Source organism: Fusarium sambucinum, chromosome III (assembly GCF_050947815.1).
Source record: "Fusarium sambucinum isolate potato_lamoka chromosome III, whole genome shotgun sequence".
Taxonomy (NCBI): domain Eukaryota; kingdom Fungi; phylum Ascomycota; class Sordariomycetes; order Hypocreales; family Nectriaceae; genus Fusarium; species Fusarium sambucinum.
Window position 1 is genome coordinate 201,415 of NC_139292.1, and position 26,187 is coordinate 227,601.

Sequence of the window (26,187 nt, forward strand, 5' to 3'; positions counted from 1 at the left end):
TCGATAGAGTTTGGACGAGAAATGCTGAAACGTCTAATTTCCTGGCTACTTGCAATTAGGAACGTGAACGATATACTATTATATAGAGTTCGGCGGTTCCGTTATATGCACGGGAATCTTCCGCAAACTGATTCCGCAATGCCGATCAATCTCGTTAAGAATTCCTCTATTCTTCTACCGGCGGGTAACACCCCAGAATCTTTCCACTTCTCAGGCTAGCCGACCGTTGAGACTCCACGTCATGAAACAAAAGGTTCCCCATCCTGGCATCCTCACAATACCACCCTGTATCCACAACTCCCTCTCTTAGCGATACAGTTGGTTCATTCAAGCTAGGATTATAAGTGCGGCTGAACAATGTTGTTTGATACGACTCCACTTGTAAACCTGTTGATTGAATGATCCGATAATGATATGCAAGGAAGTGGGATTAACTTTGACTTGTAAATCAAAGTATCGTCCTAGATTAACCGAAACGTCTCTATTGGTATACCTCTCTTCTTCAATTCCTCCTCCGACATGCGCGGATCGTAAATCGTCTTGTTTTCCATGCTCTTCGTAACTGGCCCATTATAAAACCACATTTGGCGCTCTTCTCCATCATTCCCTATCGACAACGTGTGTCTGGTATAACCCTCAGGTAGCTGAACACCATCAAGCCGAGGATCCGACAGACGTACACCCTGTCCTTCTTTCCAAAATACAATTGATTGTGTAGTGGTAGACCAGAGCCTTTTCCAGCCATCGAAGTTATCGCCAAGTAAGGCTTGACCGTGGGACATGCCTGGATGATAGCATGGTCCGATAACCTTGAAATATCCACTTTGCCGTTGACGTCGAAGAACTAGGTTACATTGTAATCCCAGGAGAGTCACGATTATATCACCACTTCGACTCTCTATCGGCACACGGACAAGCGTCCCGTTGCGGGTTCTAGTGCAAGCTGGGATCTTGGAGGTGTCAACCAGTTTATCCACGAAACCACTGTCGTGAATGTTATGTGTTATGAACCGTCGAATAAAATCTCGTCCATTTTCTAATGAGATTAATAAACCTTCTGGGCGAGATTTAGTTCTCAATATGTCGTAATCCCATAGGACCCCAAGCTTTAGCATGGTTATCAACTCATCGAGGCATTGGTCGTCTTTGTAGAAGTGTTCACTCCCTGTAAGGCATCGTAAGAGTCGAATGATTGAGGCCATATACTCGTCGCTGGGTTGAAGGAGATCTGTATGGGGGAAATTGATTGGGGTGTTACATATCTCATCACAAGATCTTCCAGCCACTTGCAAAACATCAGACTGGACCGGAAAAGCGGAGGCTGCTGATGTTCCACTGGCGCTACTGCTAAGATTTAGCATGTCCAACCGTTTTCCAACGTCTGGTGTCCAGGTTGGAAGTGTATCTGAGTTACAGATTTCAAGAAATCGTAGATTTCTATTGCGGATCATGTGAGCAACACAAGCTGATGAAAGGATCTGCTTGGCAGATTTCGTATAGTCCACTGGGACCGATATAGCGACATCCGGTTTCAAAAACCCCCGAATTGAATACAATCTGTCGCGATCATCGGAGCAATCGTAGCGGCTCGTCAGGTGCAGCAGATGCACCCACTCCGTAACATTACCGAGGTCAACCATACTATTAATCCGGGCCTTGAACATAAATATTTCGATGTTCTTCATGACAGTGACCGGATCAAGGAAATAATGGCGTTTTGATTTCCAATAATGCATGCCTGTAAACAAAACAGCATTCTTGAATATATTCCATGATATTTCCTCGTTACCAATCCTTACAATCGATGTTTCTCGATTTGCGAATGCTACTTCTTGCAATGTCCAAAGCCTTCGGTGCCAGTCTATGTCCAAGAGCTTCTCAAATGCAATCACTTGATCATGAGTGACTGGAAGAGCCCGTGCTCTATTCAACCCATGACTATGATATAATCTGAACAAGTTGCCCTTGGGGAAATTGATTGTATCGGGTAATTTGTTTGCTAGCCCTCGTAGAGTCTCCATGATTGAATGACTCCAAGAAGTTGCGGGGCCCAGCCAGACAACGACTTTATTGGCCCATTGATACACATCTTGCATTCGTTGAACCTGGGAAGATCGTTCGGCAAGATTTATCTGATTGATGCAGATTGAGTCGCACCAAATCACACGACTCCGATCACGGTATCGAAGAGCCCTTAAAGCAGAGGCGAGATTTGGTCCGATATTGAGACATCCTGGCATCACGGGAATCTTTGATTGATGCTCAGTAGTAAGGTTAATACTGTCATGGTGAGACTGGTCGCCCCAGCAGTAAGATAGAGCCTCATAATCTGGTATCTTATGATTTTCGGGGACTAAATCTCTCTGCAAAATGGTGCCTGTGAGGGTGTCTTCGGGCAAACCAGGCTGCAGCTCCAATAGTCGTATCTCGAGAGGAAGTAATCCAGAATATTTGAAATGAGACATCTTGGTTCTATAAGGAATACAAAAAGGACGGATAGAGTGTAAAAGACTAAATGTAATTCTGTTGAGAAAATTGTGGATTCTTGCAAAAGAAAAGAGAGGGTTCAGTGTTGGACAACGAAGAAGAGGGAAATATAAGTCTTCATTATCGATTATGCCTCAGAGAAATAAGCACTCATTATTTTTTGAACAACACACCAAGTTCTGATATAACCAATCAGTAAGTGCCCTTTGAGGCCCGATGCGCTGCGGCTGAGACATGAAACAACAACCAAGCCAATGGTATCGAAGTGTAATTAGTTCCTAAGCCACCATCTGACGTAATCTGATGGATGTATAAAGTGAAAGGCAGATTTTACTCTGTCTCAACCTTGGCAGCCTGGCACGAGAATAAACTTCTATCAATAACGGAATTTGTCCTCTCACACACAAAGTGTATCCTTTTACTTAGGTTATGGACGCCTTTGGTAGTGTTGGGACAGCGACGTCGCTTCTAGTACAAGCGTTTCACCTATTCCGGCACGTGTCGTCAGCACGTAGTTTTGCAGATAGCGCAGGTACACACTCCAACCACAGAAGCATTCTCTTGAGGGCGTTCCGCTGACTTGGTGGGAGGAACACTTGCTGCACTAATCGCAATCGAATATTTCCGCTTTGAAACATGGCTTCAGCAAAGTGGTTTGCTGATAACCGATGCGGCGACTGGAGAGTTCGTTGTTAGCGAAAGCTCGCTGCGTCGGGCTATTCTTCTTGCTTCAGACGCACGATCGCTGACGATGGACTATGGTCGCGTCGAGCACCATGTCCTGTTGGTTATTGGCCAAGCACATCAATGTCTTTTGATGCTACAGGAACTTCGTGAGAAGTACTCTCTTCACAATGATGTCAGCCATGCCACCAATACCGAAACTCTCAAGTCTGCGGCAATCCAAGACAGTCATGAGATACCTACGGCAGCACCGCTGTTTCGGAACAACCAAGTAGCTGAAGGTATCAAAAGGAACACAAAACTTCACCAACATCGCGCAAAAACTGTCAGTTTCTTCCGCAAGGTCAACTTCTCCTGGTCGTTCAAAGACGATATCAGTGATCGCACCAAGGTCATGGAACATGTCCAAACCCTCAAGTCTTGCAATGACGCGCTTCTAGAATGTCTACCAATAACACAGCAGAGTACAGCTGATAGGGTCGTGAATATGAAGGCGCTCGCCCTGTCAGAATTGCCTTCGGACCTGAAGGGGCTTGGGAGTGCTGCCTCGACATTTGATGATCCGATGCACCGTCAAATCTACCAGGCAATGGTTGTCAAAGCTCGGAGAGTAGAGGAAAGTACTGAAGCAGTATCAAGCGAAGAACTTGAGCGGATCAAGCTGGATCCTGCAGACTTTCCTCTCCAGGACGGACAACCAACCGATTCCCGAATCATGTCTGAATACACAGAAAAGTCGTCAGTTATGTCAAAAGAGAAGATTGGCGTTATTTTGGAAGGTGTATCATTCCCAACCTCCCTTATCGAGGACGACCTTAATCTTCTCAAGGATCGTATTGCACACCTCTCCACTCTGCTCCGCAATGCTGGCCATCCTTACTTTCCAATACTCCCACTTGGTGTCGGCTTCTTCCATCGATCTAGGACTTCGTTCACCTTGGTTTACCGACTCCCCTCGTTCGCTCAACAGCAGGAACTTCCCCGCTCGCTTTATTCTCTCCTCCCACGGAATAAGTACTCGATCGAGAGTGAAAAGCCCACCGGGCCGAACAGATTCATGCCATCACTTGAGCAGCGTTATAAGCTGGCTTCAGCCCTTGCTGATGGTGTTCTGTCACTACTCAGCGTTGATTGGATGCACAAAAGTATCACGAGCCGCAACGTCGTTATTTATCGTGGTTCAGGACACTTGGAAATTACATATCCTCAGTTATTGGGATTTGGGTTCGCACGCCGTGAGCGACCTGACGAACGCAGTGTTGATGTACGCGACGCCATGCCCTCTCCGTGGCGCTTCTGGCAACACCCAGAACTGGTACGTACTCTCCAAGATTGTTCATAAGGACATCTGTAGAGATATAAACAAGTGGCTGACTAATTTTATAGCGATCTGCTGGACAAGAACATCGCCGATTCGAACGTCGCTTCGACATTTTTTCACTTGGTGTCGTTCTGTTTGAGATAGGTATGTGGCAGGACGCTCACTACTACAGCTCGTCTGGGTCTGCATCAGCGGGAGTAGCCAACGCCGACGATCTTCGCCGAAGGTTAGTTACTGTATGTTCACGTGAGATGGCTCATCGTATGGGCCAAGAGTACAAATCGGCTGTCATTGCGTGTCTAGATGGGGACGAGATATGGCTGGGAGACGCATGGGATGGTGCCGAGATGGAGGAAGATGCAGAAGAGGGGATACAAGATAGAGGCGCCGACGTGGCTGAACTATTTTATTTACATGTTTCCAGCGTTCTTAGTAATTGCTGTAAATAGATGTGGTCGGTTCTGGGTCTATACATCTGTTTCTACGAGTAACACATAAGATGAAAGGGCACAAGCTAATGTAAACAGAAGTGTGTTCATATGAGAGACTCTTAAAAATGTTCAACTTAAATTAAGACACGCCGTCGGGATGCTTCCATAACCTTCCTACTCAGTCATCCGCGTTAACCTCGCTTATATCCGATTCCATCTCGCTCTCATCATCATCACTAGGCTCGCCTGTAAACCTGACGAGGAACTGTGGGTTCAAGTCGGCTGGCAAATGTCTAGAACCCAAGATCCTCTCTAAGCTTGCTCTTGGAAGCGTGAAGCGACCTCCCAAAGCTTTTACCATTCGTATTGTGGCTAAATCTTGAGACTTCACAGAGTACCACGTCACGGACTGTCCTTCATGGTCTTGAGCGTTAACATCAGCTCTGCCATTTTTAACCAGAACATAGACCATTTCTGCTTTCCCAAGCCATGAAACCATATGTAGAAGTGAAAGGCCCTTTTTCGATCGGTAATTAGCATCAGCACCAAGCTTGAGAAGCAGGCGTGTTGTGCTGACATGACCCTCGGGTGCGGAGAGCCAGAGGAGATGGGTCAGTAAAAGACTGTAGTCAAAGTCCCCGTAGGAGGTGATTTTCATCTCATTCTTCACTGTTCGGAGGACTATGGCAAGGAGATGTGCCATCCCGTCTTGAGCAGCGAGAAGGCTAAGACGGAAAGCCAAACCTCTGTGCATGAGAAATCTGTCGGCACGGCGTGCACCATAGCGCTGGACTAAGTAGTTCGCGATATGGAAACGTCCCAGCAGAACATCCTCTCTAGTCCTCTCAAGTCCAAACTTATTCGTCAAGAGTTCGTTACTCTGTGTTGTATGTCGGTAACAAAGATCCAATGGCCTGGAGCGTCCTCTGTTACTCATATCCCTGTAACCTGATCTGGCGTTGACGTCTGCACCAGCTTGGCAGAGTTTCATGGCCACATCAACATGACCATTGAACACAGCATGGTGCAGCGCAGTCATTCCACCTTCACCTCGCTGATCTAGCAAGTCCTTTGAACTAAACTTGGAGAGTAGATAGTCTACTATCACTGGGTTTCCATCTTTGCACGCTATGTGGAGTACTGTTTCTTGTTGATCTGGGCCAAGAGTAAGTGGCGGGATTCTGTCTGTGAACGGATGGATCGGTTCGAGGAGATACTTAAGCGGAATAACATCAATATCGGTGTTGTTGACAGCGTACTCATATAGCATGTAGACTCGATGTCCATTTTGCATCCAGGTGCGATTTACATCAGCACCGTGCTCAAGGAGGTACGTAGCAATTTCGAAGTTACGCTCACGGACCGCATTCATCAATGGTGTGCGACCCATCTCGTCAGTGCAATCTATGCCGGAACAATCTTTCAGAATGCTATCCAATACTGTGGTGTCAGCGTGGAGCGACAAACAGTAGCTATGTAGCAGGGTATCTGCGTCGGCAAGACTAGGAGACGAATCTCTGACTTTGTCGATCACAAAATGAACCATACTGGGTAAACTGGTGCAAAGGATGTCTTCGAGGGCGGATCTCCAAAACGCTGCTGCAGATTCCGTATTGGGGTTCGGAAAGATATTTGTAGCGTCTATGATTTGCTGCATCATATCAGGTCCTAACGTTGCCGCGAAGCTGAGATGTCGGAACGTCTCGAGCCTAGTTTCGTTGTTCTCCTCAGACCATTCTGAGATTTGGCAATATTCATAAAGCACTTCGAGCGTCGATATTGCAGAGTATAGCCAGTACTCTCCGCAATAAACAATACGCTCGTGAAGAGGGTGGACTCCAACAGCTTGCATAATCAGGCTATCTTCATTCTGTTGACTTCCATTGATAGGATCCGTGCGGCCAGAGTCTTGCATGTTCATTACATCGTTCAGACTGCGTAGTGGTAACTCATCTATATCGTCTTTAACGAAGTCCATCAGAGTTTCCAGGATCTCCACTTGGTTCAACTGGATTGCAAGGTCAATGGATGACATGCCCTGGTGTTCAAGAAGAGGATCAGCTCCACAGTCAAGAAGCTTGGTGACCAATGTACTCATGCGCATATCAACAGCCCAATGCAGTGGTGTCCCCCCATGAGCAATACTGAACTGATTAATTCCTGAATTCTTTGCCGAAGCCAAACTGAGGAGACCCTCAGTATAGTCTAGCATTAGAGATGTTATATTTTGAATGTCGTCGTCTTCGAGAGATATAAGCCAATGCCACGGTGTTTCTCCGAGCTTATTCGCCAAAGAGGCATCAGCGCCATGTTCCAAGAGAGTCCAGGCATTGTCGACATTCCCAAATCGAAGAGCGAGATGCAAAGCCGTGTTCCCTGCATTGTCCTGCATATTGATAGTCTCTGTGTCGACCACGGCCATAGCATTGCGGAAGTGATCAGGATCAATACCCAAAGCCGCGCCAGCATGAAGATATGTGTTCATGGACCGGCTCATAAATGACGGCACCGAGCTCAAGATTCCGTTAATTGGAAGTTGTCCAGCACCAAGAAACATCCTAAGAACTTGCTGATTTGCTGGAAGGAACATTGTCTCGATATACTCGGCATCAGCTATCCCTTTGTCGTTCATCATCTTAGCCCCCGTAAACAGTCTTTCATATTGCTCAGCATCATACAAGGCTTTACGGTCTTCAGACAAAAGGAGAAGTTCTTTACGTGCTAAGAGACAGCCGTTTGTAATGGCTTTGAGCAACCACGGTTTCTGCTCGTTGTTGAAAGATTCATCGATTGTGTGCCCGGTCGCGAGCATCATTGGCCGAAAGATTGACGCAGCCACGGCTGAACCATGATCTCTTGCCTCTCTCAGATATTTTGTAGCGTCAAGTGAGTCACCGGATGTTCCAAATAAATCGATACTGGCATAACAAAGTTGCAGGTAGGCGTTTGCTCTAGCCTCAGCAGAAAGAGCTTTGTTCTCAGATACCTGTTTAAGTGATTCGGTGAACATATCCTGCGCCGTCCCAGGTATATCAAATAGTCTCAGGAACTCAACAGTAGACTTTTTCGACGCGTCAGATTTAAGTTCTAGTCATGACCTTCACAGGATGATAGTGATTACTCACCGACGACAATGCAGGGCCCACCTCGACAATATTTGGCTTACGTGACTTTGCAGTTCTGTAATCCAACTTGTTAGCATGATTTCTGGAAATAATAATATTTCCTTTGGCCACTTACCCGTGCACAGTTTCGAAGGACAGACTATCCATTGCGGCATCCAAGTCTCGATTCCACATCTCCGAAGATAATGTATATCGAAAGAACCTTTTCGGCATAGCTACACCACGCATATAGGAATGAGACCTGTCAGTACTAGAAACTGCACCTCGAAGGATTATGTTCCTGTCGTATTCATCCTCCACCGACAGTGAAGCATCCGAAACAATTAGGTCTTGTGCTTTTGTCTTATCTATCTCCTCCTGTTCTAGCCCTTCGAAAGGGTTCCGACCATTTAAGAGCACTCTCCAGACTAATAAGCCGAGTGAGTAGGTGTCGACATGTCGCAAGTGAGAGATCGGGACGTTTTTATACAGCTCAGGCGAATTCCATGGCTTTGTTCCCGCACTGATTTCGACCTTGTCTTCTTCATTTTCAGTGCCAGTTGTGATATAAGAACATCCAAAGTCGCAAACTTTGGCATGAATTTTTCCGTCTCTACCCTTGAACATCAAGATATTGTCAAGCTTGAGGTCGCCATGCATGATACCACAGGCATGAAGCGCTTGTAGGCCAGTTCCAACATCGCGTGCAATTTGCAGCTTGGAATCAATGCCCAACTTCTCCGTTGAAAGATACTCAGTGAGTGTTCCGAGATCTGCAAGCTCGAGGACGATCATCGGCATCCAAGCTGCACTACATGCATCCAGTCTAGTCCAGCCGATGGTTTTAATGTTGACAATGTTTTCGTGTTCCATAAGAGGCGGATGCGACAGAACACGTAGCTCATTTGCCAGGGCTTTGTAGCTCCGTTCCGATATTTGTTTCGACTCTGTGGCAAGGATAGGATACTTGGCGACGCCCAGACTCTTAGCGTAGCGCGTTTGAAAATATCCGCCTCTTGCAATCTGACGTGAGGGCCGAGCGGCAAAGTCATGATGTCCGAACCAGGTTGTAATGATGCTGCCGTTGAATTTGGCCTCGTTGATGAGTGTCATCAATTGGTACGTGATGGGGAGCTTATCTATTGATCTGCTTGGAATACGAGCCTGAGCTTGACCGAATAGAGCAGCCTGATGCTCATTTTCCGTACTCAGAGAGGGGAGAGTCAAGTTGGTGATAGCTTGTGTCAGCTCCTCCATTCCATTATCGCAAGTGTAAGAAGCATATTCTGCCTCGTACTCTCCACTATCATTGTTGTCGTTGGTAAAGGACTCCATTATCAAAAGCTAGAATTATTTGGTAACGGTTTAAGTAAACAGGCGATTTTGGATCAGCAATGAGAGGGGAAGGCCGAGATAACCCGGTCTGGATGATGGTAGCCTGCTTGACATTGACCCCTGTACCTTGTTTTCAGCTGAAAAGGCAGCCACACTGGCCCAACTCCAATGATATCTCTGATCGCTACACCATTGTCAGACACAGCCCCTCACATTTTCTCAAGGGCACCGTGTTCTTCTCTCATCTCCCGGTTAGATAGAATCATTCCCCCAACAAACCACATTGAGACCCAAACACGAGGAGTTTGATATTTGTAGAACAATGTCAGATTCGTTGTGGTCCAAGCAAGAAGACGTTGATGCGTTTTGGCGCGCGTCTTCCTGTGATAATCCATCCGGGGACAGCGTTCTGCACCTTGCTATTCGGAAAAATGATACGGAACTTGCTAGTCACCTACTTGATGCTGGGTACCCAGCAGACTCATTTAACGACGACGGAAAAACGCCGCTTCACCTCGCATCAGAGCTTGAACTAATTGGTATCAGCAAACTGTTGTTGCTCCAGGGCGCCGATATCTTTGCGCAAGAAACTCCTTCTAGCGACGAAGGTCAAGCAGTCAAGGCAGATCCTGCGTCCACTAATTCCGACGACAGTGCACCAAGCACACAAGAGACTAGACGTTTAGATTCCACACAGCTCCTCAAGGCATCGACCCCGTTTGAAGCTGCCATGGGACAAAATGCGGCCGAGCTTTCAATATTGTTCGTTGAGCATGCGCTATCCACAAATCTTAATCCAACGCATGAATACACTCTGCTCCAGACCATGGCAAGAGCGTTCATCTCTGAGAAACAGGACTTACTTGAGGCATTCCATCAGTCAGATTGGGGTATTGAACGAAATCACTCAAGATATCGGCGACCATTTCTTCATTACGTTTGTGAAGAGGCTGAACAACCTGATTCTATCAAGAGACTGAAGGAGCTTGGAGCTGAAGTGACCAAACTTGACATTGTCGGTTTCAGTGCCCTACATATTGCAGCCCAAAGAGGAAGATGTAGCGATGGGAGTGTCGTCAAGTACCTCATCCATGCTGGCGCCAAGATGGATGCGAAAGATAAATACTGGGGTGCGACTCCGCTGATTGCAGCCGTTCAAGGGAAGAAGCTAGCAAATGCTCGTATACTTCTCGAGGCTGGTTCAGATCCCAACGCGGTTGTAAAGCGCGGTGACATACGTCGGACAGTCCTACACTTGGCCGCTCAAGATGGAACTCCCGAGATGATAAAATTACTTCTGGAATATGGAGCGAATCCGAATGTCATTGATGAGTTGAATGGTACACCAGCTCAGTGGGCTATACGTAGTAAGTACATGGCAAAGGTTTTAGTGCCATTCTATCTAAGCCCCGGAATACTGACATTAAATGCTCACAGATAATCATATCGAGGCAGTAAGAGTGCTGTTGGAGGGAAATCTAAACCCGAATTTCGACAAAGGGCATTCGATGCAAATGGCCATACAAATGCGACGACTGGAAATAGTTGAGTTATTCGTGAAGCATGGAGCAACAATCAAACGTGACATGATTCATCTCGCTCGGGTATCTAACAAAGACAGCAACATGCGTTTGTTGGAGATGTGCGTTGAAAACCTGTCAATTGGCGATGAAGATACTACCAAGGATGTTACAGACCAGAATATCAAAGTTGGCCTCCACCTTAGCGGGTTTGACATCCCGAATATGATGAGATCTGATACATCTAATGATTACAGACTATGCGCACTTCTTATCGAACACGGCTACGGAGAGAACCTAGAGGCTCTTCAAGATTTCCCGAAAGGACTCTTAATCTGCATTTGCGCGGAACATGACCTCGCTAAAGCTGTATCACGACTACTGGAACTGGGCAGCATCAACAAGAAAATTCGAAGCTACAGTGTTAGACCATTTGGATGGACAGCATTACATGTTGCTGCTTACAAAGGCAACATGACTCTAGTTAAGGACCTCAGCTCTCACGGCTGGGACCTCGCTGATGAAGACGACTACGGTCGAACGGCGCTTGATCTTGCGGCATACTATGGATCAGTTGAACTGGTGCAAAGTTTGTTAGCCATGTATCCCAATGCTGAGTATAGGGATAAAGATGGCCAAACCCCTCTACACTACGCAGTGTCAAACAACAACCAAAAGGATATTCGTCTACTGGAGTGCCTTGTCGCAGCTGGATGCGACGTGTCCAAGGCTAGTGTCTCAGGTGAAACGGCGCTTCACAGGGCGGCCCAGTTCAATCTAAGTGAAGTTGTCGTTTGGTTGTTGGGAAAAGGTAGTAAGATCTCCGCAAAAGACGCGCAGTGGAAAACAGCGCTTCATGTTGCCGCTTCCTTCAACGCTGTCTTGGTAATTGAGAAGTTCCTCTCCCACGGGGCACAGTTGAACACTGTGACTATCGATGGTCGGACACCTCTGCATTGCGCAAGCCAAGCCGGTGCGGACAATTCCGTGATCACCCTACTCGATGCCGGCGCAGACCCTAATAAGACGGACGGTAATGGCTACACAGCCCTGGCAACAGCTATACACTGGGGTAAATGCAAATCGAGTATCACACATACGCTCCTGAAGCGTACAGAGGTAGACTGGAAGGCTCCACGAGCAACCCACTTGGTCTTTATCGCGGCATTAGCGGTCAAATCTCCAAGCCGTGCTTCGGTACTTGAAAGCGTTATTCAGGCTCTACACGCAAAGATGGGAGAGAAGAAAGCGGCTCGCATCATCAAACGGTTAATGCCGGAGATGGTTCCCGAGATACTTGTCAACGCTGATGATTCTGATCGGGGATCTCCAGCTGATGTGATCCCATCATTACTTAACTTCCTACCTGAAAACACAGAAACACGTCATCTTCTTCTCTTCCATATGCTTCTATCCATCATCAAACACGGCGGAGATGACGATGGAAATCTCACCCGCCGTCTTCTCCTACTAGACGACAGCAATGTTTCCCAAGAGATACCGAAGAACTGGGGCTTTCAGAGTCTATGCTGTCGTTATGGCAGACTCAAACAGCTCCGTGTGTTCTTGGGACGTGGATTGAACCCATGGGGCAGATCTATGGTTGACGGAGTTATGTGTACTGCCGAAGATATTGTAAAGCAGTTTTCGCCGGATTTGTTGGAGTTATTCCAACGTCTTACTGACGGCTCGGATGTGCTGAGGAGTGTCTGCATCAAGGACCCATCAATACTTCCCATGCTCGGCAGGATATATCCCGCCCTAGGATCTGAGTGACATTAAGGCGGGTTTCTGTGTCATCGATCCTAGTTGTAAGTCAGACTATGATACATTTGGTAGCATGGATGTGGGCGCCCCAGACATAGCAGACCCATCTCAAACATAGCTCGTCATAGCCTATCTGATGGTACCGATCAAGTCACGAAACCCATGATATTGAAATTCACAGCCATTACGTCTCAGTTCGGAGCAAAAGGTCGTCCGTCGGCTGTAGACGGTTGGCATTTCTCGCTTCGGAACTTACAGTGCGCCCGCCATCGGTGGCACAGTAGTCAACATCACGGTAATCCTTTATCCCAAAGAATACTGACTTACATTGTAGAGCATCGGAAGAACTCCGGTGGCTTTTACTGCGAGTTGAATTCAATATTTAATGCTCGTCTCTCCTTACCTTGACTGGTGACTAAGTCTACTTTTGTCTTATCATTTATCCACTTGAAGCTCACTTATAATTCATTGGCCTCTCACCATGTCTTCTACACAAACTCCCCCCAACCCCAAGATCAACGAACTGAAATCCGGCTTTGGCGTTGAAATCCACGGTCTTGACTTCTCGGAAGGTGTCACTGACAATGACCACTCCTTTATCGAGGAACTTGTCAAAATTGTAAGCTTCTATATCTCCAAGTCCAGTACGAACACTGTTTATTAACGATTGTCTTCAAGTACGGTGTAGTGGTTATTCGCAAGACCAAGCTAGACGATGGAGCCCATATCACCCTAGCACGCAAATTTGGGGACCTGGATGATGTCAAGCCATACAACAAAGCAGGGAGAATTCACCGCCTGGCCTACGACGAACTATTCGATGTCGGCAACATGGAGCATGATGGCTCTATTGTTGACTCTAGCAGTCCTCGAGCACAGGCCAATAGAGGAAACAGCCTATTCCATGTCGACTCAAGTTTCAACCCCCGTCGGGCTGGCTACTCCCTACTACTGTCTCATGAGTTGCCACCTCAAGGTACTGGCGGTAGTACCGAGTTCTGTGACACCCGAGCTGCATGGGACGACCTTGACGAAGCTACTAAACAAGAGCTGCTGTCAAAAGACTACATTGCCTGCCATTCCATCCTCCACTCTAAGAAGATTGCTGCGCCTGAGCACTTTTCTGATATGGATCCCGCCGACTACCCCATGGGTCGTCATCGTCTAGCTCAGAAACACGAGCGATCGAGTCGCATGAATTTATACCTCGCCAAGCACATCCATCATATTGAAGGCTTGTCAACCAAAGAGTCACAAGAGCTTTTCGATAAGCTCTTCGATCATGCCACGCAGGACAAGTATCGCCTTGAAGTGGAGTGGCGCAACGTGGGGGACCTGGTCATCTGGGACAATACCTGCACCATGCACCGAGCAGTTGGAGGGCCTTTTGCTTACAAGTATAAAAGGGATATGAGGCGTGCTACTGTTCATGACGATAGTACACAAGCTTGGGGATTGAACGAGCATAGCGATGTTCGTCAAGGTCTTCCCTGAACAGATCAATCACGTTATTGTCGGAATGAATTGTGATAGTCCTTATTTAGTTTATTCTATCTTTTACAATCCTAGACCGTAATAAGCAAGTTGAATGAATATCTCGATGAGTGATCTATTTCTTGTGGGTCATGGTTCTCCGTATGCTTAGCAGCCGACCGTTGCCGACCATTGCCGTCCGTCGCCGTCTCTTGCCGACAGAGCCGCCATATATACTAACAATACATCGGCATTGAATTTCCCTTCCGCTCTTCCCCCTAACCTTTCCCCCGTCCTTGGCCGGTCTATGACAGAATATCTGTAGAGATTGATACAGAGAGACATGACCCTCGGAACAGGCAAACGGTCATACCGGGCCTGTGTACGGTGCCGGCAACGCAAGACTAGATGTGACCTGTAACTACCCTTGCCGTCTCACTTGATCAGTACCGTATCGCTAATTTTAGTTAATTTTAGTGATGGCGTTGGTGTTCCCAAAAAGCCCCCCTGTGTAGGCTGTCATAATTCGGGAAGCGAATGTGTCCTCGCCGTATCGCGTCGAGGGCGGCATACCACGAGCGGGGTAGCTTTTGGTTTGAATAACATGACTATTACCCAAAGTAGTGAGTCTCTTGATGCAATCACAATCTCGCCGCAGGCACCAAACTATCCTTTAGATGCAGAAATGCAAGAATATGCGACAGAAAAACCTGAGCCTCCACGCATGACACTCAGGAATCCTTCCGATGCTCTACAGATTCTGGCGGGTTCGCAAGATGACTCCCCTGTTTCAACTCTTTCCTCAATCGCAAACTCCCATACTACTGGGCCCCAAGCATATTCTCCTGAACATAGCATGACCCATGGTAATCGGTCAACACCCAATTTTATTCTTGATAACTACGACCTAGTCAAGAGGGGGTTACTACATCCGAGTATTTTACCTGAACTCCTGCACATGTCAGTGACTCCAACCTGCTATTGCATTAGCAGCTGATTATGAAGTAGATACGCCCAGAACTATCATCCCTATTGTCCTATCGTGCCAGAATACTTTCTAGGCTCATCAGCCTTGGAGAAAGTTCAAAAGCCCGACTATTTTCTTCTCACCATTATTTTGACTATTGCCTCAAGAGACTCTCCGAATCATGTTCTAGTACATCGCTATTGCTGGGACCATACTCAACATCTCCTTCTCCAAGTACTCCTTGCACATCCATGGTCCCAGACTCCACGAACTGTCGAGGGCCTGATACTTCTATCGGAATGGTTACCACACATTCAGGCCAACCGAAGCACTGAAGCTAACAAGAGTTTGTCATGTGAGGACAGAACGGCTTGGTCTCTCGTTGGCCTCGCTGTACGTTTGGGCTATCTTCTTCGTTTAGATACGGCTGCTTTCCGCAATTTCGTTGACGACGAATCGAAAGATCAAGAGGAGCGAAAGCGGCTAGTGTGGATTTGTAAGGTCAAATGATCCAGTGATGCGAGAGGCATGATGTCTAATATTTGTCCTACAAGTTGTTTATCTTTTGGATAGACAGATATCCGTTCGTCTGGGTCATTCATTCTGGTCTCGAGGCCCAGCACTGTCGTCACACTTTACCGAAAAAGACTTTCCGAGTCTCAAGTCTACATCCGGCGTTAACCATCCGAGCTACGCAGCGGTTCTCGAAGCAAACCTCGAACTAACTCAACTAATCTACAATGCTCATCAGATTCTATATCCATCTACCGACAAAACAATCACCATGATACACAATGGCGACTACCCGATATACCTGGATGACTTTGACCGCTCCATCACAACGTGGTATTCCAAGTGGAAAGATATCGAAGCACCGATCAATGTAAAAACGACTCTCATGTTGACATACGAATACACACGTTTATATGTCAACGCCTTTTCCTTTCAGGCGGTCGTCATACGAAAGTCGACTCCGCGTTCTTCATCGCAGCCTGGAAACAGACAACCGCACCCTGACCAATTCGCCCATGGCATCATGTCACTTCCAGATGGTAGATATGTTTTTGACGCTACGCAAGCGGCGAAAAGCCTCTTGGGTCTCTTTACTCGTCTTGAGCCGCGGCGGGCATCTTGTTACCTGCCTTTACGTTTTCATTTGTAAGTTTCATACAGATCATCCGCTAAGTGTGCTGACAATATTAAACATACAGATACGGGGTGTACGCAGCTGTGTTCCTCCATAAAACAAAAAGTGCTGGAGTATTTCAGTCCGCTGCCGAGAAGCAAGAAGTGACCAATCTAGTGTTGCAGTTTATTTCCATCATGAAAGAAGCTCCACTTGTTGAAACACATGTCTGTCATGGGTACAGTGTCATGCTTAAAAGACTCTGGTGTCCAGATGACAGAGTCAACTCCTCGCAAGGCCAACATAGTCCTGGAATGGCTGAGCAGAGAGACATTGAGATTAATGTTTATTCTTCAAATACGTCACACGAACCCGAAATGCAACATGGGAGCGGTCAGGATAGCTTTTTTGACCATGGTGGGCTGGATTGTATCGGGGAGGAGTTCTGGTTGGGGAATAATGAGCAGCTCCCGTCAGTCGAGGAGTATCTTTTGGGATCGTTCTGGCCTGGTATCACAGGATTTGAGATTGACAATGAATCTCGGCCTGGTGATCAGAATGAGAGTCAACCCATGATGGGCGGCATTTAGAGGGTGATGATATTTAAGTAGCGGTGATTAGATAATAAAACATCACCGTCATCGTAAACTCCAAATCAGTGAAGTTCAGCCTTGACATCATCATGTCCAGATACAGCATCATGACGCTGAAATAATAGTCTATGATGTCATAATCATCCATCATGTCTATGTTAAGGTTAAAGATTGAACTGATGGACGGCATGTTAGTCCGATCCGTTAGTTATATAGCTTGGGTGTACATGTCGTGTACGTAGTCAGTCCTTCATCCTTACATCAATCAATCTCATCAATTACATTGCAGCAACATACCTCCAAATTGGTATTATCGCGATTTATCAAACCAAGGATTACACCAGCAACTTATCATTAAACTCATATTCACATCATGTCAATCCTTCGGTTCACCAACAGCCACAGCCGTTTGGCCTTTCGCCAGGTCATCGCGCGAAGCACGATTACCTCCCAAGCACCTCAGATCTTACAAAGAAGCACATTTGCAACCCAGGGCTACGGGGACAATGAGGGAGACCCGGTGGGTTCCAAGGAACCCAATTCGCAAGCAACACACGAAGCGGAGCACCCAGGCCCGACACCCCCAGCCGGCAAAGGAAAGCAGAACGAGACGGGAAAAAGTCCAGAGGATGCGAGCGCTCAATCAGGTGGATCAAGATCTAAGGATGCTGTTGAGAAGGGAAAGAGCCCAACCGCCGGGAGTATTGGGGGCAAGGAATAGTTAACTAGCCCATACTTACTTACCGAGCAATTGACTCTCACGGATCAACTCCATGGATCCATGCACATGAAACTTCTTTTTTTCTTATATTGAATATTGACAGGTGCAACTATTGCAGCGTTCTTAACTTTCAGATAGCGATGTGTACTGTAAATAATACTGTAAATAATATTGCAAGTTCCCAATTCCATTACAATGATGCTTTGTTCAATCAGACTCATTGTTTCTATTCAGTCATGAACTAAATACACCCAAACAGAAAACCAAAACGCCCCATATCCCAAACTCCTTTTCACTTAACTACCCAAGACTGACATGTTCGATCTGCCTACAACAGAATCCAGCATCTATTCAGGAATCAATAGCAATTGCCTCAAAAACTCAATAAGGCTATTGATAGCTTCGAGCATTCCACCACGTCCCAGCTGCTTACACTGATAATTCCGCACCTTCACCCACGAAAACAAGGCCCCATCCTCATCAGGCACCATATCAAGCTCATCCTTATGCGACTTGAGATGCAAATAGATGTCGTGAAGAATCTCACTATCCAGTTCTGAAAACTGTTGATACGTCAATCCGCCCTGAGCAGCCGTGTGCGAGTCTATCCACTCGGAAGGATTATTCGTCAGTGTCTTGGTGATGACATCAACGACCAAATCTGCTGAGTCGGTGACTGCGGGATCTATGATCCAATCGAAAGAAGGATCGGTGTCGAGCTCTTTGAGAAAGTAACTCATCGAGATGAGGCAATCTTTCAGATCGTAGAGCTCGTTGCGGATGCGGCTGACATTTGGATTCGGAGGTATACGACGACGTGGTCTCAGTACTGAGCCGGTGGTGGCAGGTTGAAATGGTATATTCTTCGTTGTATACGTGTCGAAATCCCTGTCGTTTATTAATAAAGACTCAACAAACACGCTGAGATAATGACTTACGCTCTCATGATGGGTAAAAAATCAGCAAGATAGTAGCTGACTTTACCCAAGCCTTCTCCACAACGCGCAAGTCTCAAATTGGCATCAATATCTATATCCTGAGGTTGCAAGATAACGCCCTTCTTAGGCTTGACTCCCTTCAACTCAGTTGCTGTTATCCAAAGCTGGCTTCGAAGCTCAGCTATAAGCTCCAAGAAATCGGGGCTGAGTGGGATATCACTCATAGACTCTTGGGTCATCCAGTGTTTTCTGTACACCTTGAGCATTGTCTTTGTCTCCTTTGTCTGTTCCAACAGTCGTTCGCATGTTTGACGGATCATGCTCGTTGTGGAAATTCGATGGCCACCGATTTCATGAGCTAGATTTGCGACATTGGTAAGGTCTGTTACAACATCGGTACAAGCCTCATGATATACCCTTGGGTTGTGCTCAAGGTCGAGACCTAGGTCGTTTTGATCTTGGTTGTCACCCGTCTCCATATCTTCATCTTCAGCTTCCCATCTCCATTCCGTGCCATTCCAGTACAATGGCAAGTCTCCTGGTTCCCTCATCTTCATGACAAGATCATGGGGCGCCGGTGATGTATCATCGTTTCGGGAGGATTGGGAGGAGCTAGACTCGCCAGATGTTACAGTAGTTGTCGAGGGCAGTTGTGAGTTAACACCGTTATCGTCTTTTGGTGGTAGTCGCATGTCGTTTGAAGGCCCTTGGACAGGTGGTGAGTTAACGGCCTTGTCCTCTTTCGGTCGTAGCACTAGCGATAGGTAGGGACTTAAAGACTCCTTTGCAGGGGTCTGTACCTCAAGCGGGGCTGGTGATGTTGGTCTGGATAAGCCATCGAAGGACATGACAGAGCCGACAGTATCGAGCTCTTCCCAGTCCTCACTGATGGAGTCGCGTCGTTCGCTTGACATTTTGGCGAGTTTTGTGATGCAAATTTGATGAAGTTTGTTGAGGAAAGGATGAGAGGGGGAAAATAATTTAGGCAGACACTGGGTTCAATGTGAGATACAGGCGATTTATGATCATTGGTGTGGCTGCATTAGGTCAGCAGACTTCATTGTCTTACGTGTCAGTGAGTCAAACATTCTATCTACGTTTAAGCCTCAAAGTATTATAGTTGCCTTGTTCAATCAACAAAGAGATGTCAACTTTACAGTAAATACCTTAATCGTGCGATAGTGTGTGTCAACAGCAGTAAAGGGAGAAACGCCACAGGGCTCAACATCAGTATAAAAGCTTACATCGGAATTTAATCAAGTCCTAGGCAACCAATCCCCTTGTTAGCTCGAACACGTCATCTTGTTGCTTTCCCAAAGAAACTCTACTTGGCATTTACTTTTGCTGGCCATTTGTTGAATGGTTGGCACATCAATAAGAGTTCTTTCCTCAAACTCTGTATCGCTCGCTATACGAATATTAACGATAGGGTATTGATAACAAATCGGCATGTAATTATCAAGATTTAGTAATGTTTACGTGTCACGCCTATGTTGGAAGACCTAGCCTGGAGAGAAGAATCTTAACTTGAAATTATGTGAAAAATCTAATCTACGCGGACAGATTAACCTTTGTTGAAAGACTTGGAGGAAATTGAGAAGGGCTGGGCGAGAGCTCAAGTCACCATTAAACACAATGGACTTGGAGATACGACATCAAGAGAGATGGAGATATTGAAAGAATTTCTGGGACGAGAGCCGAGTACTAAGAAGATTTTTGACGAGCTTAGCCGATAGTCAAAGAAGCCTAAACGTTGAGCAGCAAAAGCTGCATGTTGGTCATTGGAAACCTAACAGCAAGAAGAAACGCAGAAAGCGTACTTTGCAGAGTACTATCTACTACACGAGACAATCTGACATGACCACAAGAACTTATCAATAAGTTCAGTAATAGCCCGAATATGCCATCTTGTTGCGTACTCAAAGTCTACTTCACATATACTTTTACTACCATGTCTCTCTTAAACTCTCCGTCGCCATGCACACGGATATCAGCGAAGGGTATTGACAATAAATCAGCACGTGATTATTATGAGATTCAGTAATATTTACTCTCTAAGTTTTATGCAAACACATCCAAAAATATCTACACTAAAAGTTCCACCTCCTAGACACAACCCATCATGAGTATGATGCAGTAGCCGACATCTTAGACAGCTTAAAAGTGACGAGCGTGGCGACGAGCCTTCTTGGCGCCGCATCCAGCAGCCTTAGTAGCAGCGGCGGAAGCCTGAGCGGTAGGGGTGGCGACAATTGAGGTGACCAAGCTGGTAGGGGCAACAGGTGTAGGCGCAGGAGTGAAAGTGGGCACGGTGCCGTTGGTGGGAACAGTGGGAGGAACGACGGGCTTGGTTGAGCCGGAGCCGGAGCCGGAGCCGTACATGGCAGGGCCAGGAATCTCGTAGGCGGAACCCTTGTAAGGGTCGAAGAGAATACCGGGCTCAGAGTCACTGTAGAGCTCAGTGGTCAGAGTACCCTCAGGGCTGTCGGTACCGCTACCAGTGATATCAATGTTGAAGCACTGGGGGTAGTTCTGAGCTCCGTTCTTGGATCCAGCGCCGTGAAGGGCGATGATCTCGTGACGGAAGACGTAGCTTCCAGCAGCAAGGGTCTCGGGGACAGTGGTAGTCCAGGTGTTGTTGTTCTTGATGAGATCGGCAGCAGCCCAGGTTCCATCGAGGCCAGCAGCATCGATCTTGACCCACTTCAGAGTAGCAGGGTCGGCCTCAGTGCACTTTCCAGCACACTTGGCGACATAGGTCAGGACAGGACCCATGTGCGATTCGGGCCAAGCAGACCACTGGAACTCGACGGAACCACCAGCCTTGACGGACGCAGAGGTCTTACCGGGAGCAGACTTGATGTGGCAGGCAATGTCGGAGGTACCGAAAGCGTCGGGGGCGACAAAGCCGTTGTCGAGGTTCTCAGCAGACCAAGCGGCGATGACGGGGGCCTCTCCGCCGTTCTTGACGGCGTAGTAAGAGTCGAGGCTGTAACCAGGCTGGTAAACACCGTCGACCTTGATGCCGGTGACAGTTCCGTGGGCGAGGACGGCGGTGGCGAAAGCACTCGCGACGGTTGCGACGGTCTTGAAAGACATGATGATGATTGTTGGTTAAGAAGTGAGTGTGTACTGTGTAGTGAAGATAGTAAAAAAAGAGTGTGTGATAGACCAGCTTCTCACAGTAAAGAATGAATAAGAGAATAAAGAACGAAAGAGTGAATGCACTTAGAATGAGAGACCAAAGCTGAAGAAACAAAACTTTGATGTTTGCACATTCATGTTTATATATCTAATCGACTATCGGACATTTTCCCATACAGATAAGCTCGCCGATTCATGGATCAAAAATGGCATCATGCTGTGTAGTTTATTTGAACACCAGTGGTGGAAATGTATCGCGTCTCAGCTTCGGTGGGACACCTTCATTTTCACCGTGGTTTCAAACAAGGGACCCTTAGCAGTACCAGCCGCGCGGTTGTCGTCAAAGCTCGACGACGGGACGAAACAGCGGGGCACTTGTTACAGAATCAGTTCGGATGAAAGATCGTCTTTACTGCCAATTTTTATAGGCTAGACCGTCGTATAGGCATCGTATCAATGCGCGTAAAAACATCAAGGGTATCCTGGACTTGCAGGGTTGTTCGGGTATCCCACTCGGATACATCGGTGGCCTCGTGGGATTTGTTTCAAATATAGAGACAAACATATTACAGGACTGACTGATAACCAGGTATAGCTCACTATCGGTTTCAACCTCCGTATGCTATCAAATCAGAATGCTTGTCAAACATGGCAATACAATAGTTTTCGCTTTGAATTCGTTCCGCCAATGGAATAGTAACTTCGTTGCGTCAAGGCCAATGTATAAGGAAATCTGTAAATAGCTGCAATTGTAATAGTAGAACATTATACTACTCTCTTGTAAGTAACCACAAGACAACTTCGAGACTAATGTATATATGAGAGAAAAGAAATCTGGCACCACATGAATAAATGGAAATTACTGTTCCCCTGAAGACGTCCAAGGTATAGGATTGCACACTAACCAGGCGGATATAAACCGGTATTATCCCGCGCGTCTTGACGTAAAGCTAGCAAATCGGATGCATGAGCTTGTCCCGGATCTTAAGCACTATGCACTACTTCGGCTAGACAAGAAAGTTTGTTACTGTGATCGTCGAGACCCACACTAGATATTTCTCCGGACGGAAGAAATATAACAGCAGGAATTCAGCTTGATCTTATCTCCTAGGGTCGGCGTATGTATTATCGCTTTGGTCGAAACGGGTTATAGATAATCATAATAGGGAAGTGTTATTGCTGCGACTCTTTTGCGATAGAGTGGATTACTTTTCCCACATGCGTCGTGATTGTCTTTTAACCATGGTGGGCTCAATTGCTTCTACTTTTCAACGACTACAATTTGATGGAACTAGATGGAAACCTCGATGTAGAAAGATCATTTATTAATCAAACATCCATAGAGCAGAGAGTAAATATAAACTTAAAGTTATATATCTAAATTTTTTTTTATCACAGTAGATCTACTAAGAACTAACATGAAAAGACATAACGTAATTAAAATGTAACTTACCCTTGAGTAGCTTGAAGTACGATAAGGGATTTGCAGAATTGAGATGAAGATAAGATAAGATAAGAAATAACAAGAAACGGAAGCGCAGTTAAACACATGTTTAACGCTAGGTGATTTTAAGACTAGAACATTAGGTTGAGCATGGGTAATCCTGCAACTTTGAGAAAGAAGTTTCCATCTCTGAACGATACAGTATATCTATCAGGATTATACAAAAAAAAAGAAATGTAATCACTTGTCCAATAGGACGAACAGTCAAAAGATGAGGTTCTGCCCGGGCTCGAACCGGGGACCTTCTCGGTGTTAACGAGATGTCATAACCAACTAGACCACAGTACCTAAACTGTTTGTTGTTGGAAGGGGCTTCACAGTTAGCATCTATTTACAACACACGCTGAACGACTCCGTTGTTGAAAGTGAAGTTTTATCTTTTATTAGCTTGTAAATTGTCTCTTCATATTCAACGGACAACTCTTACTTACAAACCTTTAGCCAATGGTGCTTCTTGAGAATGTAAGCGTTAGTATTACAAGCAACTATTCCCATTAAGTGATTCTTCTTCAGCACCATTGCAACACTGCGGTAGTTTGAGCAAGTTACTACTTTACGCCACCAATCTCGATCTTCTATACAACTAGCAGTTGTGTCAGTTTACTCCACCTCACTCTCTTCTTCTCAAGTTAATTGAGTGTTTGTTCACCATCGTCTCAAGTGTATTCGCGGCTCTGCTGTTCATACGCACCTGTTAAGACAAGTCCTTGTACAACGGCAGCATGCAGCCTTGGCAAAGCCTCGCCTGCTTCGTGGTACTCGTGACCCAAGCTGCAGCGAGTGGTATAGAGGGCTACGGCCTCACCTCATACGATCCTCTCTGCGCCGAAACATGCCTACGGTCTCTGTCGTCTCTTTCGCTGTCTTGCAGCGAACACGGCGATGGTCATGGACACATGATGATGGCAATGATAACTACACCAGCTTGTCGCGCAAACGATACCGCTTTCCTCACGTCTACAGCTTGGTGTCTCAGTGTAAAATGCGCCGATCAGCATGCCTCCAAGCTCGAGGCTTACTGGGAAGGATGGGTCACGGGTAGTAAAGACGTTGTTCCAAAATGGACCTACTCTGAGGCTCTTGCCGAGATAGATACTCGACCACCAAGCTATCATATCGCAGACACAGACATGTCACTCAATGAGACTTCTGTCGTTAACCCAAATACGTACCTCAAGCAGTGGAATGTGTTGGGTCATGTTAAACGTGAGATAACTCTGGAATCCACATACGGGTAAGTGCGCCCAGAACCCCAAGGTTTCGCAGTAATCATCAGCTGATTTCCTTTCCAACCTGCAGAATCGCTCTTATAGCTGTTGCCGTTGGCCTCCCAGTGGTGATGACATGGCTGCGATACATGCCCTTTATGCCCGCCCTCTACGATCGACTCAAACCATATATCCTATATCCGAGCACGATCGGTACCTATTCTGTGCGCCCGCTTCCATTCCAGATTGGAAATGCCCCAACTGTTGGCCAAGGGCTTTACATTGCTATATTTGTTATACTCAATGTGGGTCTGACCGCTGTGGGCTATCGCACTGCCCAACCCAATGCCTGGTTTACAAGCTCTTGGCAGGAGCTTATTGCCTATCTTCTGTATCGAACAGGAGCCTTTGCCTTTACGCTTCTCCCCGTTCTGCTTTTATTTTCATCAAGAAATAACCTGCTGCTATGGATAACAAACTGGTCACATCCCACGTATCTGTTGCTGCATCGCTGGGTGGGTCGACTTTTCACTCTTTACGCTGTGCTGCATTCTATCTTTGGTCTTTTGGCCTATAGACACTATGAGAAAACGGCTTGGTGGGCATGGGGTGCCGCGGCCACTGTGTTCAGTGTCGTGCTCAGCGTTGGTAGCGGGTTATATGTTCGAAGGAAAAATTACGAAGTTTTCCTGCTGGTACACATCATCTTGAGCGTAATTATCATTGTTGGCTGCTGGTATCATTTGGTCTTGTGGTATGAGTCGATGGGTATGCATGTTCCAGATTACACGTCAGGCTACGAGGTTTGGCTCTACATTGCTTTTGCCGTCTGGGCCTTTGACCGAATAGTCCGGGTGGGTCGCCTTCTGGGTGCAGGAGTCAAGAGATCAAAGGTTACAGATCTTGGCAACGATTACGTACGTATCGACATTGCGGAAACTCGCTGGACCGACGAGCCGGGAAAACATTTATATGCATACTTCCCCACACTCAGCTTCTACCGGCCGTGGGAGAATCATCCTTTCTCTATTATACCCACAGGATTCTTGCAGACACGGGACGCATTTTTGGCAAGTTCGCCACTCCATGATAGCGGCGATGGAAAAGATCTTGAGAGCACGGCTCAAAATACGGTCCGACGTGTCTCTGCAAGCTCTGACGAGAAGCGCAACTCCGGAGGAGTGACTATTTTCGTCAAGAAGGCAAAGGGTATCACGAGATATCTTCAGCCAGCCGATAATCTGTTGACCCTCGTCGAAGGTCCCTACGGTAACAACAACAAGGACCAGATATTGCGTTGTGATCGTGTACTTCTAATTGGTGGCGGTATTGGCATCACAAGTCTTATCCCCTGGATTCTGTGTCACTGGAATGTCAAACTTGCCTGGAGCGTCAAGGCCTCCGCTCAATGTCTGGTTGATGAGCTTGAGCCATGCATCAACACACTGGACCAAACTCAAAGGGATATCCGGATTGGTTGCCGATTTGACATCTCTGCATTAATCGACGAAGAGATGGCTATGGGCTGGAAAAGGATCGGGGTAGTTGTGTCCGGACCAGGGTCGCTTTGTGATGATGTCAGAGCCAAGGTGGCAGAGGCGGGCAAGGCCAGTAAGACTGTATTTGAACTTGAGGTAGATGCTTATTCTTGGTGAGGATCTATTTGAGATCAAGAGCATAGTGGAAGAGACAAAAAATGGGTTGTCGACGGATATAACTGGTGATCTCGGGAAGCGAGCGAACATGTTCGGTGTCGGTAGAACGTAGTAAGCTGAAAATTCACCGGAATATAGTACTACAATTAAAAGCTTCAAGATCAGCAACTGACCCTGTATCTTCTTGGAGTAAGCCCGTGCCTTGCATA

At 46.6% G+C, this 26,187-nt stretch overlaps 10 protein-coding genes across 10 annotated transcripts; 6 read left to right on the forward strand and 4 right to left on the reverse strand.

Annotated features, from left to right (window-relative positions):
* Window positions 1-461: 461 nt before the first annotated feature.
* On the reverse strand, window positions 462-2,465 carry FSST1_010226 (heterokaryon incompatibility protein-domain-containing protein; the record flags this gene model as incomplete). Its single annotated transcript, XM_083233237.1, has 1 exon — window positions 462-2,465. One exon carries the CDS (start codon window positions 2,463-2,465, stop codon window positions 462-464), a length of 2,004 nt encoding a protein of 667 aa, XP_083079922.1.
* Window positions 2,466-2,916: 451 nt separating this feature from the next.
* On the forward strand, window positions 2,917-4,941 carry FSST1_010227 (uncharacterized protein; the record flags this gene model as incomplete). The annotated part of the gene is made up of 3 exons (XM_083233238.1): window positions 2,917-3,019; window positions 3,078-4,486; window positions 4,558-4,941. 3 exons carry the CDS (start codon window positions 2,917-2,919, stop codon window positions 4,939-4,941), a joined length of 1,896 nt encoding a protein of 631 aa, XP_083079923.1.
* A 160-nt stretch (window positions 4,942-5,101) lies between these two features.
* On the reverse strand, window positions 5,102-9,362 carry FSST1_010228 (uncharacterized protein; the record flags this gene model as incomplete). Its single annotated transcript, XM_083233239.1, has 3 exons — window positions 5,102-7,984; window positions 8,049-8,103; window positions 8,164-9,362. The coding sequence occupies 3 exons, from the start codon at window positions 9,360-9,362 to the stop codon at window positions 5,102-5,104; spliced, it is 4,137 nt and encodes a 1,378-aa protein (XP_083079924.1).
* Window positions 9,363-9,684: 322 nt separating this feature from the next.
* On the forward strand, window positions 9,685-12,658 carry FSST1_010229 (uncharacterized protein; the record flags this gene model as incomplete). Its single annotated transcript, XM_083233240.1, has 2 exons — window positions 9,685-10,729; window positions 10,800-12,658. 2 exons carry the CDS (start codon window positions 9,685-9,687, stop codon window positions 12,656-12,658), a joined length of 2,904 nt encoding a protein of 967 aa, XP_083079925.1.
* Window positions 12,659-13,130: 472 nt separating this feature from the next.
* On the forward strand, window positions 13,131-14,143 carry FSST1_010230 (TauD/TfdA dioxygenase family protein; the record flags this gene model as incomplete). The annotated part of the gene is made up of 2 exons (XM_083233241.1): window positions 13,131-13,268; window positions 13,328-14,143. 2 exons carry the CDS (start codon window positions 13,131-13,133, stop codon window positions 14,141-14,143), a joined length of 954 nt encoding a protein of 317 aa, XP_083079926.1.
* Window positions 14,144-14,726: 583 nt separating this feature from the next.
* FSST1_010231 (fungal specific transcription factor domain-containing protein) lies at window positions 14,727-16,805 on the forward strand (the record flags this gene model as incomplete). Its single annotated transcript, XM_083223725.1, has 4 exons — window positions 14,727-15,082; window positions 15,131-15,585; window positions 15,644-16,247; window positions 16,301-16,805. 4 exons carry the CDS (start codon window positions 14,727-14,729, stop codon window positions 16,803-16,805), a joined length of 1,920 nt encoding a protein of 639 aa, XP_083079927.1.
* Window positions 16,806-17,181: 376 nt separating this feature from the next.
* On the forward strand, window positions 17,182-17,529 carry FSST1_010232 (uncharacterized protein; the record flags this gene model as incomplete). The annotated part of the gene is made up of 1 exon (XM_083233243.1): window positions 17,182-17,529. The coding sequence occupies one exon, from the start codon at window positions 17,182-17,184 to the stop codon at window positions 17,527-17,529; it is 348 nt and encodes a 115-aa protein (XP_083079928.1).
* A 347-nt stretch (window positions 17,530-17,876) lies between these two features.
* Window positions 17,877-19,381, reverse strand: FSST1_010233 (uncharacterized protein; the record flags this gene model as incomplete). Its single annotated transcript, XM_083233244.1, has 2 exons — window positions 17,877-18,417; window positions 18,468-19,381. 2 exons carry the CDS (start codon window positions 19,379-19,381, stop codon window positions 17,877-17,879), a joined length of 1,455 nt encoding a protein of 484 aa, XP_083079929.1.
* Window positions 19,382-20,624: 1,243 nt separating this feature from the next.
* Window positions 20,625-21,566, reverse strand: FSST1_010234 (AA9 family lytic polysaccharide monooxygenase; the record flags this gene model as incomplete). The annotated part of the gene is made up of 1 exon (XM_083233245.1): window positions 20,625-21,566. The coding sequence occupies one exon, from the start codon at window positions 21,564-21,566 to the stop codon at window positions 20,625-20,627; it is 942 nt and encodes a 313-aa protein (XP_083079930.1).
* Window positions 21,567-23,837: 2,271 nt separating this feature from the next.
* FSST1_010235 (ferric reductase family protein) lies at window positions 23,838-25,978 on the forward strand (the record flags this gene model as incomplete). The annotated part of the gene is made up of 2 exons (XM_083233246.1): window positions 23,838-24,349; window positions 24,415-25,978. 2 exons carry the CDS (start codon window positions 23,838-23,840, stop codon window positions 25,976-25,978), a joined length of 2,076 nt encoding a protein of 691 aa, XP_083079931.1.
* Window positions 25,979-26,187: the final 209 nt, after the last annotated feature.